The sequence below is a fragment of the Pimephales promelas genome, chromosome 5, assembly GCF_988280905.1.
Source record: "Pimephales promelas chromosome 5, fPimPro1.hap1.1, whole genome shotgun sequence".
NCBI lineage: Eukaryota > Metazoa > Chordata > Actinopteri > Cypriniformes > Leuciscidae > Pimephales > Pimephales promelas.
In genome coordinates this window covers 40,996,452-41,013,283 of record NC_142773.1, presented here as the reverse complement: position 1 = coordinate 41,013,283, position 16,832 = coordinate 40,996,452, and the positions used below count along the sequence as shown (strand labels likewise).

General features: G+C 35.3%; 2 protein-coding genes across 3 annotated transcripts in view; one reads left to right on the top strand and one right to left on the bottom strand.

Moving 5' to 3' along the window:
• The window catches only part of piezo2b (piezo-type mechanosensitive ion channel component 2b), a 116,122-nt gene extending 108,587 nt beyond the window's left edge, over positions 1–7,535 (top strand). For both annotated transcript variants that reach the window (XM_089131546.1, XM_089131545.1), the window contains 5 exons: positions 185–357; positions 599–730; positions 846–928; positions 1,027–1,225; positions 4,607–7,535. In XM_089131546.1, the coding sequence (XP_088987672.1) occupies positions 185–357; positions 599–730; positions 846–928; positions 1,027–1,225; positions 4,607–4,859 (840 nt within the window). In that variant the 3' untranslated portion in view covers positions 4,860–7,535. The remainder of the gene's footprint in view (positions 1–184; positions 358–598; positions 731–845; positions 929–1,026; positions 1,226–4,606) is intronic.
• A 681-nt stretch (positions 7,536–8,216) lies between these two features.
• On the bottom strand, positions 8,217–16,550 carry napgb (N-ethylmaleimide-sensitive factor attachment protein, gamma b). Its single transcript, XM_039649071.2, has 12 exons — positions 16,370–16,550; positions 14,982–15,049; positions 14,789–14,873; positions 14,154–14,171; positions 13,523–13,553; positions 13,332–13,441; positions 12,239–12,305; positions 12,062–12,132; positions 11,704–11,782; positions 11,449–11,528; positions 11,245–11,374; positions 8,217–10,033 (listed from the first exon to the last, which is right to left on the bottom strand). The coding sequence occupies exons 1-12, from the start codon at positions 16,423–16,425 to the stop codon at positions 9,896–9,898; spliced, it is 933 nt and encodes a 310-aa protein (XP_039505005.1). The 5' UTR covers positions 16,426–16,550; the 3' UTR covers positions 8,217–9,895.
• Between the last annotated feature and the right edge of the window lie 282 nt (positions 16,551–16,832).

The following is a 16,832-nucleotide window of genomic DNA, read 5'->3' as shown; positions in this document are numbered from 1 at the left end:
AGGCCCATTATAATAATAATTCACATTTCAGTGCATAATCAACATACACATAAGAAATGATATTTTGCATGGATGAAATGAAACCATACTATAAGTATTTGTGTTATTTTGCATTGTGACAAAAAGCTAATATTGCCTGCTGCTGATAAACTGTGAAATGTCTCAATGCTCGTGTCTCCTGCAGAACGCCATGATGTTCCTGGAGTCTTATACTCACGAGGATTTGAGAATAGCTCAATTAGAAGGAAGTTCAAACGCGCTCTGGACCATCAGCCCCCCGAGCAAGAAGCACCTCATCGAAATGCTCAATGGAAAGAAGCATGATTTCCCTCTCATCATGACCTGGTCCATACAGAGGTAGAGTTCAACATCACTGCTCTGCTAGTGCCTGATGGGTAAATCTCTCAGCAACATGTGCAGGTTACATCTAAAATGATCTCAAATCTGCCAACGTGGATTAGTGATTATTTTTATTTCAGCAGTTTAAAAAAAAAGTTTTATTTAACGATAATAACCCTGATGAGAATCCGTTCTGCATATAATGCATATGTTTTCAGTCGATTCATTTCAGTTGTGTATTGCTGTATTTGTCCATTAGGAACCTCAGTTTAGGTGCCAAAGCTGAAACAGCAATAGGAAAACACCAAATAAATCTGGATCCAGAAACCAGAACACAACTAAGGAGTCTACTAAGTGATGTCAACAAACCTGAGCACAAAGAAACTCCAGTGTGAGTTTAAGCATCTCAATGCGAATATGGAACAATCACAGTCTGTATATTTTCTTTTTTTGTTTTTTTTCTCTTGGCTGAATGGTAAATTTGAATGTTTTTGTTTTTTTTCAAGGCTCATCAAAAATATTTTTCCAAGATTCATCAGAGCACCAAGCGACTCCAATGCCAAGCCTATTGAACAGCTTTACCCCGAAAGTACAGAAGTCCATTATCTACACCTTTGCTATATTGATATGCTTTTCTACAGCCATCAACATGTCTATTTCTCTTCACTCTATCATGTGATCCCTTAGGTGGAGTATACATGAACATCATGCTCTCTTTACACAAGGCCAACCTAAGCAGCTCGGAGAGCGTTCAGGAGTGGTGGATCGTGAGTCAGACAGAGCGAGGCCCGTTGAAAAAACCTGAATTTAACAAATCTGGTCTGGAGATCTACATCTTCAGTGACCAAGTCAGTCCGCCCAGTCTGGGCTTTCTGGCTGGTTATGGGTAAGTGACATTACCAGTCTTTCTGTCCTCTCTAATAGGAAAAAAAAAGTGCTGCACTGGTTCTAGAAGTCGTTTTTACAATCATTTTTCCAATAGGAATAAAAAAACCCTCTTCATTAAAGAGTTATAAGCCGTAAATCAAGCCAATCAGCTCTGAGGTGAATTGCAACACTTTGAAGCAAAATAAATTTTGAAAAGACAAACTAAGATACAAGACTGTGTGAGGGAAAGAACTACAATTCCATGAAGCTTTGAGAACAGCAAAATTGAAGAATTGCATATTGCAGGTTAGAGGACCCAACGAGTCAATGCATAGAAAAACAATGTAGGAACTAGATTTTTTTAAAATATACGTATAAACACGCCACAGAAGCTTCTGCAGTCGTTTTTGTGAGAAAATTTTACTTCCGCGTCTGAAAATGGGCGTGGCAGGCGTGACGCAATGAGCGGGAGAGCGGTCGATTCACACAACAGGAAAACAATGAATCGCAATGACATTTCGGACGCTGAGGAAATACTCGTATGACGGATCAAGCCATAAAGTTATGAGCCTGCTATGCCAAAGAGATCAGGGACAGGCCAGGATAATGTCAGACAGAATGGTCAGAGAAAAATTGAGCTGTGATGCGAGGAGAACCAGTGGAGAACAGGACAGGTGCCTTTTAGGTGAGAGACGTACTTATAGTATACACGTTCGCTAACGATATACACTGTGCTCACAATATTGTACAGATTATTATGATCCTATAACAGGCCAGCAGACATTAGTATGTTTAGGGTAGATTTATATACTATTAAATGTATAAAAACTTTACTTGAGTATATTTCTATACTAAAAGCATAGGCTATACTCGGGTAAATTTTTAATACATATTTTTCACCTTGGTTATAACATAAACAGAACATTAAAGGTTTGAGTATTTAAACAACCAATTTTGTTTTTCAATTACAAGTTTTATTTAGGGCATGACATGACTAAGTTACCTATATAACACTATTTGATGCCATTGGTAGTATACGACGATCAATCTTCTTGCTTCGGCATACCATGTTGAACTCCATCATATTGCCGAGATGCTAATCATTTGATCTGAAGTGAACGCTACACACGACCGTGTTTTCCGAGCCGAGAGGAGAAATCCCGTCTCTTCACCTGCTCAAACCGCACCAGGAACGAAAGATAGGCTATATAGCACAGTCACTTTTATTGTAATGGAAACTTGTGGACTCGATCTTGAAGTGCTGACAGGCTGGAGTTTTTGCAATCTCCACAAACACAATATTTACCATGACGATGATAAATTAAAATGCAAAAACTAACGAAAGCACACTGACTGACGAGCGCTCTCACTGAACACCAGCCTGCTCTCACTGAGCCGAGGCTGCGGCTCCCTGCTATGACGTCAAATGACGCGACGTTGAAAAAAAAGCCGTTTTTACTAGCAGTCCAAGAAACGCTCACTTTATGAGTAGTTTAAAAAATTACTCTATTTAAACATTTTAAATCCTGCATTAACTTTTCATATGGTATTTTCATACAAGGTTATCTATAAATTTCGATTTTTTTTTTACCTGCAATATGCTCTTTAAAAGCGATGGACAAATATAAAACTACTAATTTATAAATGTGTGTGTGTGTGTGTATATATATATATATGTAAATATATATATAGAGAGAGAGAGAGAGATCGACTCGATTAAGTAATTCGCAGTGCTTTCGGAGTGGGCGGAGCTAAAGAGCTCTTTTAGAGCGTGTTGTTTTTTACGACTCTTCTGATTGGTGTCATTTTCTGCACAGCATCATGGGCAATGGAGTTTTTCACCAGGAATTCCACTGTTAAAAATAAGCTGAAATAGTTTGGGCTGATGGCTTCAACAAAAGCAAATGCCATCGATTAACAAACTCGTAGTTCACAGTATTTCTGTATTTAGAAATTTATAAGTTATCGTTCAAATTGTATCGTTTCGTTGCTTCTCGGAAACTGACTCTTTCGCTCTATAGACAATTATACATGCTTGTCATGGTTGGTTACAAATAAAACACAATACTAACATTAAAGAGATTTATAGTGTGTTGCAATGGATACTTTCTTAGTTGAGTGAGTTCAATTGAATACAGGGATGAAAATATATAAAAACATCTAATAATATAACAGATCCCTATGGCAGCTTGTTTCCGCCACTGAAAAAATAAAAATAATTGCGACTTTTTATCTCAATTGAGAGATATGAAATCAGAATTGTGAGAAATTAAGTCGCAATTCTGAGAAATAAAGTCACAATTCTGAGAAATATAGTCGCAATTGCGAGATATAAAGTCGTAATTCGGAGAAATAAAGTCGCAATTGCAAGAAATAAAGTCGCAATTCTGAGAAATAAAGTCGCAATTGCAAGAAATAAAGTCGCATTTGCGAGATATAGTCACAATTCTGAGAAATAAAGTCGCAATTGCAAGAAATAAAGTCACAATTCTGAGAATTATAGTCGCAATTGCGAGATATAAAGTCGCAATTCTGAGAAATAAAGTCGCAATTGCAAGAAATAAAGTCGCAATTCTGAGAAATAAAGTCGCAATTGCGAGATATAGTCACAATTCTGAGAAATAGTCGCAATTGCAAGAAATAAAGTCGCAATTCTGAGAAATAGTCGCAATTGCGAGATATAAAGTCACAATTATGAGGAATAAAGTCGCCATTGCGAGATATAAATTCACAATTCTTAGAAATAGTTGCAATTGCAAGAAATAAAGTCACAATTATGAGAAATAAAGTCTCAATTATGGGATATAAAGTTACAATTGTGAGAGATAAAGTCACAATTATGAGAAATAAAGTTGCAATTGCATAAAGTCGCAATTGTGAGAAATAAAGTCTCAATTATGGGATATAAAGTTACAATTGTTAGAGATAAAGTCACAATTGTGAGAAATAAAGTCGCAATTGTGAAAAAAAGACAGAATTTAGACTTTTTATCTCACAATTCCGACTTTTTTTTCTCACAATTGCGAGTTTACATCTCGCAATTCTGACTTTATAACACATAATTGCACATAATCTCGAAACGAACTTTTTCCCCTCAGAATAGTTTATATCTGTATTTACTTTAAATCACGCAATTCTGACTATCTCGCAATTCTGATATAAAGTCAGAATTGCGAGATGTAAACTTGCAACTGTGAGAAAAAAACTCAGAATTGTGAGATAAAAAGTCGCAATTACCTTTATTATTTTTCATTCCATGGCGGAAAAAAGCTTCCATTGATCCCTAATTATATCCATCTGAACCAAATTGAACACGATTTTATCAGTCTGACAGGAACTTGATGAAACTGTATGTGATTTATGTGCTTTGTTGAGCTAAACGTAACCTGCGTGTGCACAGAATCATGGGTCTCTACATGTCGGTGGTTCTGGTTATCGGAAAGTTCGTGCGAGAGTTCTTCAGCGGGATCTCGCACACCATCATGTTCGAAGAGCTTCCCAACGTGGACCGAATCCTCAAGCTCTGCACCGACATCTTCCTGGTCCGAGAGACGGGAGAACTGGACCTGGAGGAAGACCTGTACGCCAAGCTCATCTTCCTCTACCGCTCTCCAGAAACCATGATCAAGTGGACCAGAGAGAAGAGCGAGTGAGGATGAGCTTACGAGGAACTAAGCACAAAGCAGGAATTGCAATTCGGTTGGATTGAACCGGAGAACAGTTGTTCTTCATGCTAACTGATGAAACATTAGCACTCATTATGTGCGGTTTTCACCCACTCGCTAGTGTTTAAAGGGCTTGACAAGTGATGAACTTCAGGGCTTCCAGGCATGCGCCACTTTGAATACGACTTTGACCTTTGGGAGTGCATGCGACATAGACGGGAAACACTGATACTGCTTTAGACTTCGGTCTGGGACAAAAACGGTTTTGCAGGAAGCAGAACCGAAGCCCTATAGGTGGCGCTGTGAATTATGTGACAATCTCTATTTGCCTTATTTCATTTGTACAATCAACTAAACATCATTATTCACGACCTTTCTCAGGAATACATACGGATCATTTCACGACAACGGGATATCAACCATTTTTTTCTCATGTACAACAAAGTAGTGAAGAGGAACGTCTCAACAGTAATAGCTTTTCTCCTTCGGGACTTTAAGGAGATCATCCATAACTTATGAACACAGATTTGGGAAAGCTTGAGGTATAATGATTTTTTCATAACTGAAGGGAGATTATCACATTACATTACAATGAATCCGTTTCAGCAACTCTCAGTTTATTGTTTGATTATTGCCTCATTCAGACGAATTTTGAATGTTTCTCCATGCATTTCTTTGTAATTGAAAGTGATTTTATGAATTTTTTTACACAGAAATTAGTTCAGAACGAATTTTGAATGTAATTCTGTGTACATTTCTTCATAAATCCAAGTGATTTTATGAATTGTTTACACAATTTTTTTCAAAACTAAGTTTCAGTGTAATTCTGTGTACATTTCTTCATAAATCCAAGTGATTTTATGAATTATTTACACAAATTTGTTCAAAACTAAGTTTCAGTGTAATTTTGTGTACATTTCTTCATAAATCCAAGTGATTTTATGAGTTATTTACACAAATTTGTTCAAAACTAAGTTTCAGTGTAATTCTGTGTACATTTCTTCATAAATCCAAGTGATTTTATGAATTATTTACACAAATTTGTTCAAAATTAAGTGTCAGTGTAATTCTGCGTACATTTCTTCATAAATCCAAGTGATTTTATGAATTATTTACACAAATTTGTTCAAAATTAAGTTTCAGTGTAATTCTGCGTACATTTCTTCATAAATCCAAGTGATTTTATGAATTATTTACACAAATTTGTTCAAAATTAAGTTTCAGTGTAATTCTGCGTACATTTCTTCATAAATCCAAGTGATTTTATGAATTATTTACACAAATTTGTTCAAAATTAAGTTTCAGTGTAATTCTGTGTACATTTCTTCATAAATCCAAGTGATTTTATGAATTATTTACACAAATTTGTTTCAAAATTAAGTTTCAGTGTAATTCTGTGTACATTTCTTTATAAATCCAAGTAAGTTTATGAATGATTTACCCATAAATTTGTCTAAAATTAATTTTGAATGTAGTTCTGTGTACATTTCTTCATAAATCCAAGTGATTTTATGAATTATTTACACAGAAATTTGTTCGGAATTAATTTTGAATGTGTTTGTGTAAATTTCTTCCTAAATCCAAATGATTTTATGAAATTTTTACACATTTTTTTTCAAAACTAAGTTTCAGTGTACATTTCTATAGAAATCCAAGTGAATTTATGAATTATTTACCCATATATTTGTTCAGAACCAATTTTGAATGTATTTCTGTGTACAATTCTTTATAAATCCAAGTGATTTTAAATTATGTATACAGAAATTAGTTCTCAACTCATTTTGAATGTGTTTGTGTACATTTCTTCATAAATCCAAGTGATTTTATTCATTATTTACACACAAAATGTATATACGAATTGTGAATGTATTGTGAATTTGAATTTTACTCATGAATCTCATTTCGTTAATGATTTACACAGATATTTGTTGGCATAAATTAATTGAATATGAGCAAATTGTTAGCTAAACCATTGTTACTTTTTCACAATGCAACACTTAACAGAAATGTGTTCTGGTCATTGGGTTTTAGTCAGAAAAAAATAGCGTTTTAGGTTAGATATGCTTTTAGTTAAGACGTTTGACTTGTGGTGAAAGTGAATCATGAACATTAGTTATTAACAGGTACACTAAATCCTTGAAGGCATGAGAGATCGCTCCAGTAGATTACGCTTCGCCAGGCCTGGGAGTTGTGCTCATCAGAAAGTTGTTTGTACATGGGGAATAACTTGACTCACATTTGTACTACGTACTTTGAGCAATACGACAGGCGGGGTCATGACATGAAATCCATTTTTATTGTACACCTTTGGCAGCCATACTCAGGAAAGAGCTTTCTATGGATCAGGATCTCATGGATATACCGCTGGAGTCTCCGCTAGGCTGTAGATTTACGATCGGATCATGTTCAATATGACTATCGACGTGAGCTCCGCGCTATGGATCGTGTTGTGGTGATGCTTGAGGAGAATATTGTTTTGAGTCCATCTCTGAACTATGCATTAAAGACAATGTAGCATGAATGAAAAAAAAATTAATAATGTTTGACATGAAACGCTTTCATTAACTTGTGTGTGCAGAGCTTTTACTGAAAAAGAAAACTGTACCTGGATGAAACAGGAAATGGGAGTTTATTGACTTCAAATAAAGCACACGATTAAACACATGGCTTTTGTTGCCTGTATTTCTTTCTTTCTTTTTTTCATGTACACTACCATTCAAAAGATTGGGGTTTGTACGATTTTTTCAACAAAATATGAAACCGTTTTCTACATTGATAATCATGAAAAATGTTGATCTCATCATATTAGAGTGATTTCTGAAGGATCACGTGATACTGAAGACTGGAGTGTTGAGTAAAATTCAGCTTTGATCACAGGAATAAATTACATTTTACATTATATTCAAATATAAAAGGTATTTTAAACATTAATAATATTTCACTGTTTTTACTCTATTTTTTCTCATATAAATATAGCCTTGGTGGGTATGAGACTTCCTTCAAAAATATTTAAAAACCTCACTGACCCCAAACTTTTGATATTACTTACAACTAAACAACTACAATCCTTTTAAATGCAATGTAAAACAGGGATTTTGTCAGAGCAAACCTTTCACATCAATTAATGCATTAACATACTATTGGATTTAATATAAAGGATGATGATATTGTGCACAAGGAGAGCTGTGTACAATAAATAAAACTTGTTCAGAGGCAAATAATACTTTATAAAAATGTCTCTTTGTGGTTTTAATTTTGGTCACCAATGATAACCATGGCTTTATTATCTTTCCTAATTTCTGTTGTAAATCCACAGGAAAACCCCTTTAGCAGCACACAGCCAAACAGCATATAGATCGTGATTTTTATTATGTATTTTTTGCATCGTTGTAGTAGTCTGCCAGGTTGTTTATTTGAAAACGCAGAATGACACCTCACTCGACAGCGATAATTTCAACAACACTTAAAATAAGTTACTGTACATGGTGGAAAATTACTTAATATTTTACAAACTTTATCAATCACTTTGACATCACAGACTGTTCACAAATAAAAATAATCGACAGATTCTGTACACACGACTACATATTTTTCTTACTAAAATAAAATAAAACATTTCTAAATGTATATTGTACAACAATATGATCACAGATACATCAGTGCTTATTGTCTAAGACTGTCTTTACATTTCTGCACCACTAAGCAGCATCGAAATTATATTTCAATCAGTTCAACTGAGTGGAACACCGGTTCAACCAATGGTGCGAGGTTTGGGGCGGGACTATCCATTTGATTGACCAATGGAAGACAAGTGTGTGTAACTTCTGTATTTCACAATTCTTTTTCTGACCTTTTTGAATCTTGCCTAGGGTTGGGTATTGTTTGAATTTGAACGATTCCGATTCTGATTCCTTGTTTCGATTCCGGTTCCTAACGATTCTCGATTCCGATTCTTTTAAGAGACAGGGTCAAAAAAGTTTAGCTAACCTCGCTAACCAACGGCCTTTCTGAAGGAAATACTCCTTCTGTAAAAATACTCCTTTTGTCACAAGTTTTGCATTTTGCCGAGATTTCGTTATTTTTAGAAAAGTGAAGCCACACTTTGGATCGCCGACGTAAGCTACTCATGTTCGACTCACGTGGTTATGCCAACACTTCCGGTAGACGCTTCTTCGTTGGTGTTGTTCAGCGGTTTCTTCTTCCGCTCGGTGGACTGTGAATATCGAAACCAGGAATCGAAATTTTAACTTTTGAACGATTCCGGGACAAAAAACGAAAAGTTAGTCTCGGTTCCAATCGATACTCGATTCTCGATCCCCAACCCTAATCTTGCCCCTGACAAATAACCCAAACTACAAAAAAAAAAGAATAAAAACTCAATTAAAATTAGTTTTAATTTAAAAATAGCATTAGATTTTAAATTTGAATAGCGTTAAAAAAAAGCAAAAATAGCATTTTCAAAAAATAAAAACTAAACTAAACTAGCAAACCCACTTTAAAAACGTTTTAGAATTTAAACTAAACTGAATTTGTGAATGAAAATTGCAAAACTATAACCTTGCAGCAGACACGCCCCTTAAAACTGTTGAAATCATGGCCTTGTATTTTTGTCTAAATTATTGTTTTTGATGTAAAAAATCATAGTAACATAAACGCACTTTGATTAGTGACCGCTTATTTTATGCAATAATCCAAAAGCCAGTTTAGGTTTTTGTCGAGCTCTGATATCGAGTTATTCGAGCCAACTCCAAAAACGCATCATCACTGGTGCAGATAGTGGCAGAGAGATGAACCTCTTCAGCATTAATTATGTTGAACCGATGTCCACACTCACAGCCTGTGCTTGTAAGATTATGAGTGTCTGATGTGTAAACGCACAGAAAACCGGACCCTCCCACAGGAAGAGAATTCCTAAGGAATGACTCCACTTTGCACAAAGGGAGGAAACACTTAAGATACTCGTTAACTCTCTCACACACACACACACACACACGCGCACACAGATAGTCGGGCTGTTCCCTCAGTTAACACAAACCTCCCTCGTAATCGTCGTCTTGCTCTTGCGCTGGTCCAGCACTGCCCCCTTGAGGAGCAGCAGGAGTTTTCTTCTTCTTCCCGCTGACTCCACCCGGCACCTTCAGAGAGATGGCCAGCTTGGCGTACTGCATGAACACAGTCGCTTTTTATTACTACTGGACTGATACGTCAGACAGGCCGATCATTTCATTTGTGAGATTTTTTTTGAAGCAACAGTAAATCTAAAAGCTTTGGTTCATCAAAAACTGTTCGAATGTTCGGGGTCAGTAAAATATATATCGTTAAAAGAGTAGTTCACTTTTAAAAAAACTTTTGCTGATTTTTTACTCACCTTGCTCTGTTCTGTGATGCGCGTTTGGCACTCATTCATCAAAAACAAACAAATCTTTTTTTGAGTCATTTGGTTCATTCAACAAATGAAATGACTCGAAAAAAGATTTGTTCATTTTGATGAATGAGTATCACAGTACACAGCAAGGCGAGCATTTGTGCTTATAAAACGTAAACTTTTGTATTTATTTTTTAAATGACAGCTCGTTTCGCTAGATAAGACCCTTATTCATCGTCTGGTGTCGTTTAAAGCCCTTTGAAGCTGCACTGAAACTCTCATTTGGACCTTGAACCGTTTGGACCCCATTGAAGTCCATTATATGGAGAAAATCCTGGAATGTTTTCATCAAAAACCTTAATTTCTTTTCGACTGAAGAAAGAAAGACATGGACATCTTGGATGACATGGGGGTGAGTAAATTATCAGCAAATTTTTTTTTAAAAGTGAACTAGTGCTTTAAGAAATTAATACAGTTATTGAGCAAGGATGCTTTAAATTGATCAAAAATGATATTTACAATGTTAATCTCAAATAAATGAAATGTAATGGCTGCTGAAAATTCAGATTTGCATCAGATGAATAATTTACATTCTAAAATGAATATAATACAATATAAAATCTATATCAAATTTAAATTTTAATTCTTTTACATATATATATATATATATATATATATACGTATATATATATATATATATATATATATATATAATATATTTATATAATAATTTTATATTATAATTCTATTATATATATACGTATATTATATGATAATATTTCACAATATTACTGATTTTACTGTATTTTTGATCAAATAAATCCAGACTTGGAAAACATAAGAGATGAATTTTTAAACTTAAAAAAAATTAATATGAATTATATATATATTAATATATGATTGTTATTTTTTATTTTGTTTACGCAGAATATTTTTAATTGTTGTTTATGGTTTCAGCCCAAATACTGAGCTGTGGTGAGCATATGAAGAATGAGTGTTCGAACTCACATCATTGTCCATGTACTTGAGTAAAGGTGAGTTGCAGACACGTGACACCTCGTCCTCGTCCTGCTCGTCATACGCCGCCAGTAACGTCTCCATAGACACGCAGTCCTCACTCACACTGAACCCTGGGAGACTGAAGCGAGGGAACAACACCACATTTCATTCTGATCATGGATAATGCAGTGGATTTGTGGGACTGGTTTGTACCTGTAACTTTCTCTGACACACTTGTCTGCAGCAACAAAGTCAACTCGGTGAAGATGGACCAGCACTTGAGCGATGGTTTTCTGCAGATGACAATAACTATATAAAACATCTATTCAATATTTGGACACGAATGCAAAAGTTCATGAATTTCTCAATGGGAAGACGCTTGTCAAATTAGACGGATGCCAACGTGGACTGGTGTGTGACATGACCTCGTCCAAAAGATCGGTTTCAGGTGAATGTCAGTATTTGCACCTTAAAGCAGGTGGGGTAGTTCTCAATCTCCTTGTACATGTTCTTCTCTTTTTGGAGGGACACAGCGGCCTCGTCCAACCTGGGGACAGTAAAACACATCGGGTCACACACATTGGGACTTTCGTGGACCATGAACTGCTAGAATTGAACATACAGAATAACAAAATTTCTTCTCTTTTAGGACATCATGAGCAATCCAGTTCTATATATAGATCAGTGCTAATGGCCAATGTTTTTTTAATAATTCAACGGTATGTAAAATGAAAAACATGAACTTTAAATCATGTAAATATATTCTAGCAGACCCTAAAAGAAAGTAAAACTTGTAAATGAGATCATAACATGCTTTTGGACGCACCTGCGCAGTCTCACCAGAAGTCTGGAGGATTTACCCAGAAGCTCTGCGGCCTGTCTGAGACGATCTTCATTCTGAACACATCACAGGATATACACATTATGCATGAATATACACAACAAATAGATTTCTGATAGGATTCACAGTGCTAAACGCATCAATCCGTTGGTGTTTGCTCACCTCGAACACAGACGCGGCCTTCTGGTACAAGTCCACGGCTTTCTCCAGATCCATCGGCTCGATGAGTCTGAAGAAGCGGACGCGCTAGTTAATGCATACAGTTAACATGCATACAGTTGTTCACACACTTGGAGAATGCAAAGAAAGTACACAACCTCTCAGGAAGTGCTAGGGTCAGAGATTAACTTTCCAAGTTTTCTCAAAGATTATTACAGTTATTTCAAGGTTATCTGGCCTTTAATAATGTTTTCAGCACAAAAAACTTTTTTTTTTTCTTTTTCTGAAACGTTGGATGTTCATCTAACATTTTTAAATGTCACTACTACTAGAGAACATTTCAAAGTAACAATCCCATAATGTTCGCAAAATTATAAAATGGAATGTATAACCACACACAAAAAAAAAAGTTTTTGAAACATTTAATGAATGAACTACACCATTTTGAACGTTCAGGGAATAACATTTTCATAACTTGTGGAAAAATAAATAAAACCAACATATTTTTTAAACATGCCCCCTGGACATTTTCACCTTCGTAAGGGACGTTTTTTATAATTATCTAAGATAAGTAATATTAATAAATCAATGATAATTAAATATAGATACACTAACTATATCTGTGTTGTTGTTTTTAAGTCAGATATTTAAATTTAACCAATTATTTTAAAAAAAAATCTGAATCAATCAGAAGTGGATCTTGTGAGGAGAACCGTTTTCTAGTTTTGTTTATACATTAGAAAATCTAAATTTTACATTGGCTATTTTATTAGGATCCACAGTATGATTCTGATTTGCTGTCATTGTTTTTATTGTTCATACATCAGTTGATTCAAATGATATCCTTTATCTGTGCTGTTATACTCTTTTATATTTTTGGAACTAACTTACATCTTTATCGTTATCATCCTTGGTGTAAACAGGCCTTTCCTTTTAAAATAAGGTCGAAATACTTTGGCACAAAAAACTAGGGTCCTAAAATGCGTCTCTCAGTCTGAGGTCTTGAAACTGCAGCCTCTAATAATGCAAGATTATATTATTATAGGTTAATTTCCGCCACTGGTTTTGATCATAGACCAGTCATCGGTGTACTCACTTCCCAGCCCTGTCCAAGGCAATCCCAGCAGTGCCAGAGGTCCCGTTCTCCATGTACATGATGCTGGCCTTCTCTATCAGCTGGATGGCTTCAGGCATCTTCTTCATGTCCTGCAGGTGTACAAGAGTCATTTTACACACCGTCTCAAACCTACAGGCCATCCGTAACCATCACTGTACGGACCGACTCACCTTCAACATCATGCCGGCTTGTTCATACGCTCTGAGAAGAAGAGAAGCTTGTTTCATCATCGATGGCAATACGGTGAGTATTGTACAGACAGTTAACTACATATACTATAAACTAAGTAGTCAAGTATGTGCTGTATCATAAGTAACGGCTGTTATGGTTGTAAGGCACGACGCGATTCGCGAAGCGGACTAAACCCCTTCAGCCGTTACTTATTCACACAGCACTTGCCTCGACCTCGAGTATCTTATTGTTTTTATAAAACGGTTAAAACACAATAAAAATAATTAAGGAAAAAAATATGTATTAGTGCAACTTTCATGAAGTAAAATCACTAAAAGCGTTCCTTCCGCTAGAAAAAAATAGTCCCTGAGCGTGAACAGCAACAACGCTCCAGTGTGTTGCGCAGTAATACATAGAACCGTTGTGTGAAGCGGTCATTGCCATGTTTTATCATGAATAAATCACAGCTATTGACCAATCAATCAGAATCAAGGATCGGAACTAACCGTTTTACAAAGATAGTTAAAATTGTAGTTTGTTGTTAACCATGAAATTAGTCAACTAAATCGGTTTAGCATAGATAGGTAAACTATAGATTTAGAGTTATTTGAATTATACACATTTACTTACTTTGCTGCATGGAAGAGTCTGTGAGTTTTCGTTAAGTAAATATAAGTACACATACAAAACTGTTCAAAAATTTGCGTTCGGGAAGATTTATTAATGTTGTAGAAAGTCTCTTCTGCTCACCGAGGCTGCATTTATTTGATCAAAAATACAGTAAAAAACGTTATATTTTAAAATATTATTACAATTCCTGTTATCAAAGCTGAATTTACAGCAATCTCCAGTCTTCACATGATCCTTCAGAAATCACTCTAATATGAGGATTTGATGATCAATAACATTTCTGATTATAATCAATGTTGAAAACAGTCGTGCTGATTCATATTTTTGTGGAAACCATGATACATTTGATATATCAGGATTCTTTGTTGAATAGAAAGTTCAAAAGAACAGCATTTATTAGAAATTTATTTTGAATGGTATAGCGTACTGCATGGTGTAGTCATTCCTATAAATTGTACCTAATATTAGAGTGATTCAATCATATAGTGAAGCAGAAACATCTGACTTTAGAGATAAAGTAAAATCCCGCTGTACTGCACAATATTTAGTCTTATTTGGTGTGTTATCTTTGCAGTTGTGATTTCTTCTTCTTCTTCACAGTGTTCTTCATGAAGTGCTGATGTGCAGAAGGATACGCTTTGTTTTCTGTGTGGTACTCGGCCTCTTTCAGGTACGCATCCTTCGCTTGTTCAAACTGCTTCGCATTTTTGAAAGCCACAGCTAATATGAAACAAACAGACATTGTTATTAATTACAATCGTGATGGGCATTATATTTCAGATCAATATTATCAGTGAATGACGTTCCTTTATTTAAGGTTTACATCACCTGCTTTTGCCATCTCTGAAGCTGCTTCATCATAATCAGGTTTCCACTTGGTCATGCTGGTCTTTAAGCTGCGAAAACACATCATTTCATGCGGTTTACAGCTGAGCCAACTCTTGTGTGAGAATGAACTGTGCTTGAATGTGCATTTGTAGTGTATTTCAAATCTTAAAAGTATATTTTTAAAAACTTTATTTGAAGAAAACACAATAATAATTTACTAAAAAGCCACTTATGGTGTACTTAAAGAGATCACACTTTTAAAAAGCACACTTTGTTGTAATGTCAAATTAAAAGTCTGGTCAAACTTTATATTAGGGTCCAATTCTCACTATTAACATTGACATTTGCCTCAATAAACTCATAATTACTGCTTATTAATAGATAATAAGGTAGTTGTAGAGTTGAGATCATGCAAATTAAGGCATTGATATGTGCTTTATAAGTACTTATAAACAGCCAATATTCTAGTAATATGCATGCCAATAAGCAACTAGTTAATAGTGAGAATTGAAAAAAGTGTTACCCAAAGTTTCACTTTAAAGTACATTTTAAATCATAAATTTTTTGCTGAATTGTACTTTCACAGGATAATAGATACAAAAAATATGCATTATATAATATAATGCAAATAATTTAACACTAGTTTTTTAACCGGTTGTAACACACTCTGAGGGAAAAAAATAAAGAAGTCTTTAATGGTACATATTAGCACCTAAAATGTACATATTAGCACCTAAAAACTGACAAAAGTTTACCTTTTGAAAAGCTACAGCCCCAGTGACAGCTTTCGTACTTTTTATCTGAGAGTGCACATATTACAAAAATGTCCCATAATATAAAATAATGCACATAATTTAACTAGTTTTTGAACTAGGTGTAGGCTAACATAATACAAAGATGTTCCATAATATAATAATGCACATAATTTAACATTTAGTTTCTGAACTGGGTGTTCGTAAACAACCTTTGGAACAAACACATTTATGTAATAGGAATTTGACTCGAAATCCACTGCGATGTAGAGTGTGTGACAACTTGCCCCTGTGTCTCCCACATGATGTGCGCGTAAACATCATCAGTAGTGTTTATAATGAGGAATATAGGACCAATGGATGCAGCTGTCGTCAAGGTAACCTCCAGCACTGATTACGCAATCAGTCTCGCGGTGTAACAACATTCGTCCTTCAGCATCTCATGTAACGATCTGGACTGATTCCACTGTTACATTAGTTGAAAGCAAACGCATCCCGTTCTCTAGCTGCAGAATTAGGCTATAGTCGGTTTCCCTGTCAGCGACAGCAGGCCGAGGTCTGACCTGTCCTGGCCGGTCCGCTCATTCTGTCACGATATGACAATAATAGGCTATAGTATAATCTGATCAATCTCACCATTTCTCGGCTTTGGCGATGTGCTCGTGCGCCTCGTTGATCTTCTGTGCGGCCATGGCTCAGTGTTTCGCGGATGAAGAGCAAACACACACACAGAGACACAGACACACACTGACCCGCTGCTCAGGAGGAGGAGGAGGAGGAGGATGGACCGTTACGTAGATTATCCAGATTTTCTTTAGAGCTCATCCGCGTCACGGTGTTTATCTACGGGAGCCCGAGTGGGATGCTGTAATGCACCCTTCAACATCTGCGATTTACAATTGCCTTGTTTTTTTATGTGTATATTTATTTATATATACATATAATCTAGTTATTTATTTATGCATTTATGAATATATTTGTTGTTTTTATAATTATATATAATAATATATTGTTTACCTTTATTTGTATTATTCATGTACAAATTTATTTATTTGTTTACAGATAGAATATATTTGTTATTTTTATAATTATATATTGT

Coding starts and splice junctions, on each gene's coding strand:
- napgb (XM_039649071.2), bottom strand. CDS start 16,425: ATGGCCGCACAGAAGATCAACGAGGCGCACGAGCACATCGCCAAAGCC. Junction 15,050..16,369: donor ATCGCCAAAGCCGAGAAATG/GTGAGATTGATC, acceptor GTGTTTTCGCAG/CTTAAAGACCAGCATGACCA. Junction 11,375..11,448: donor TGTGTCAGAGAAAGTTACAG/GTACAAACCAGT, acceptor CCCTCGCTTCAG/TCTCCCAGGGTTCAGTGTGA.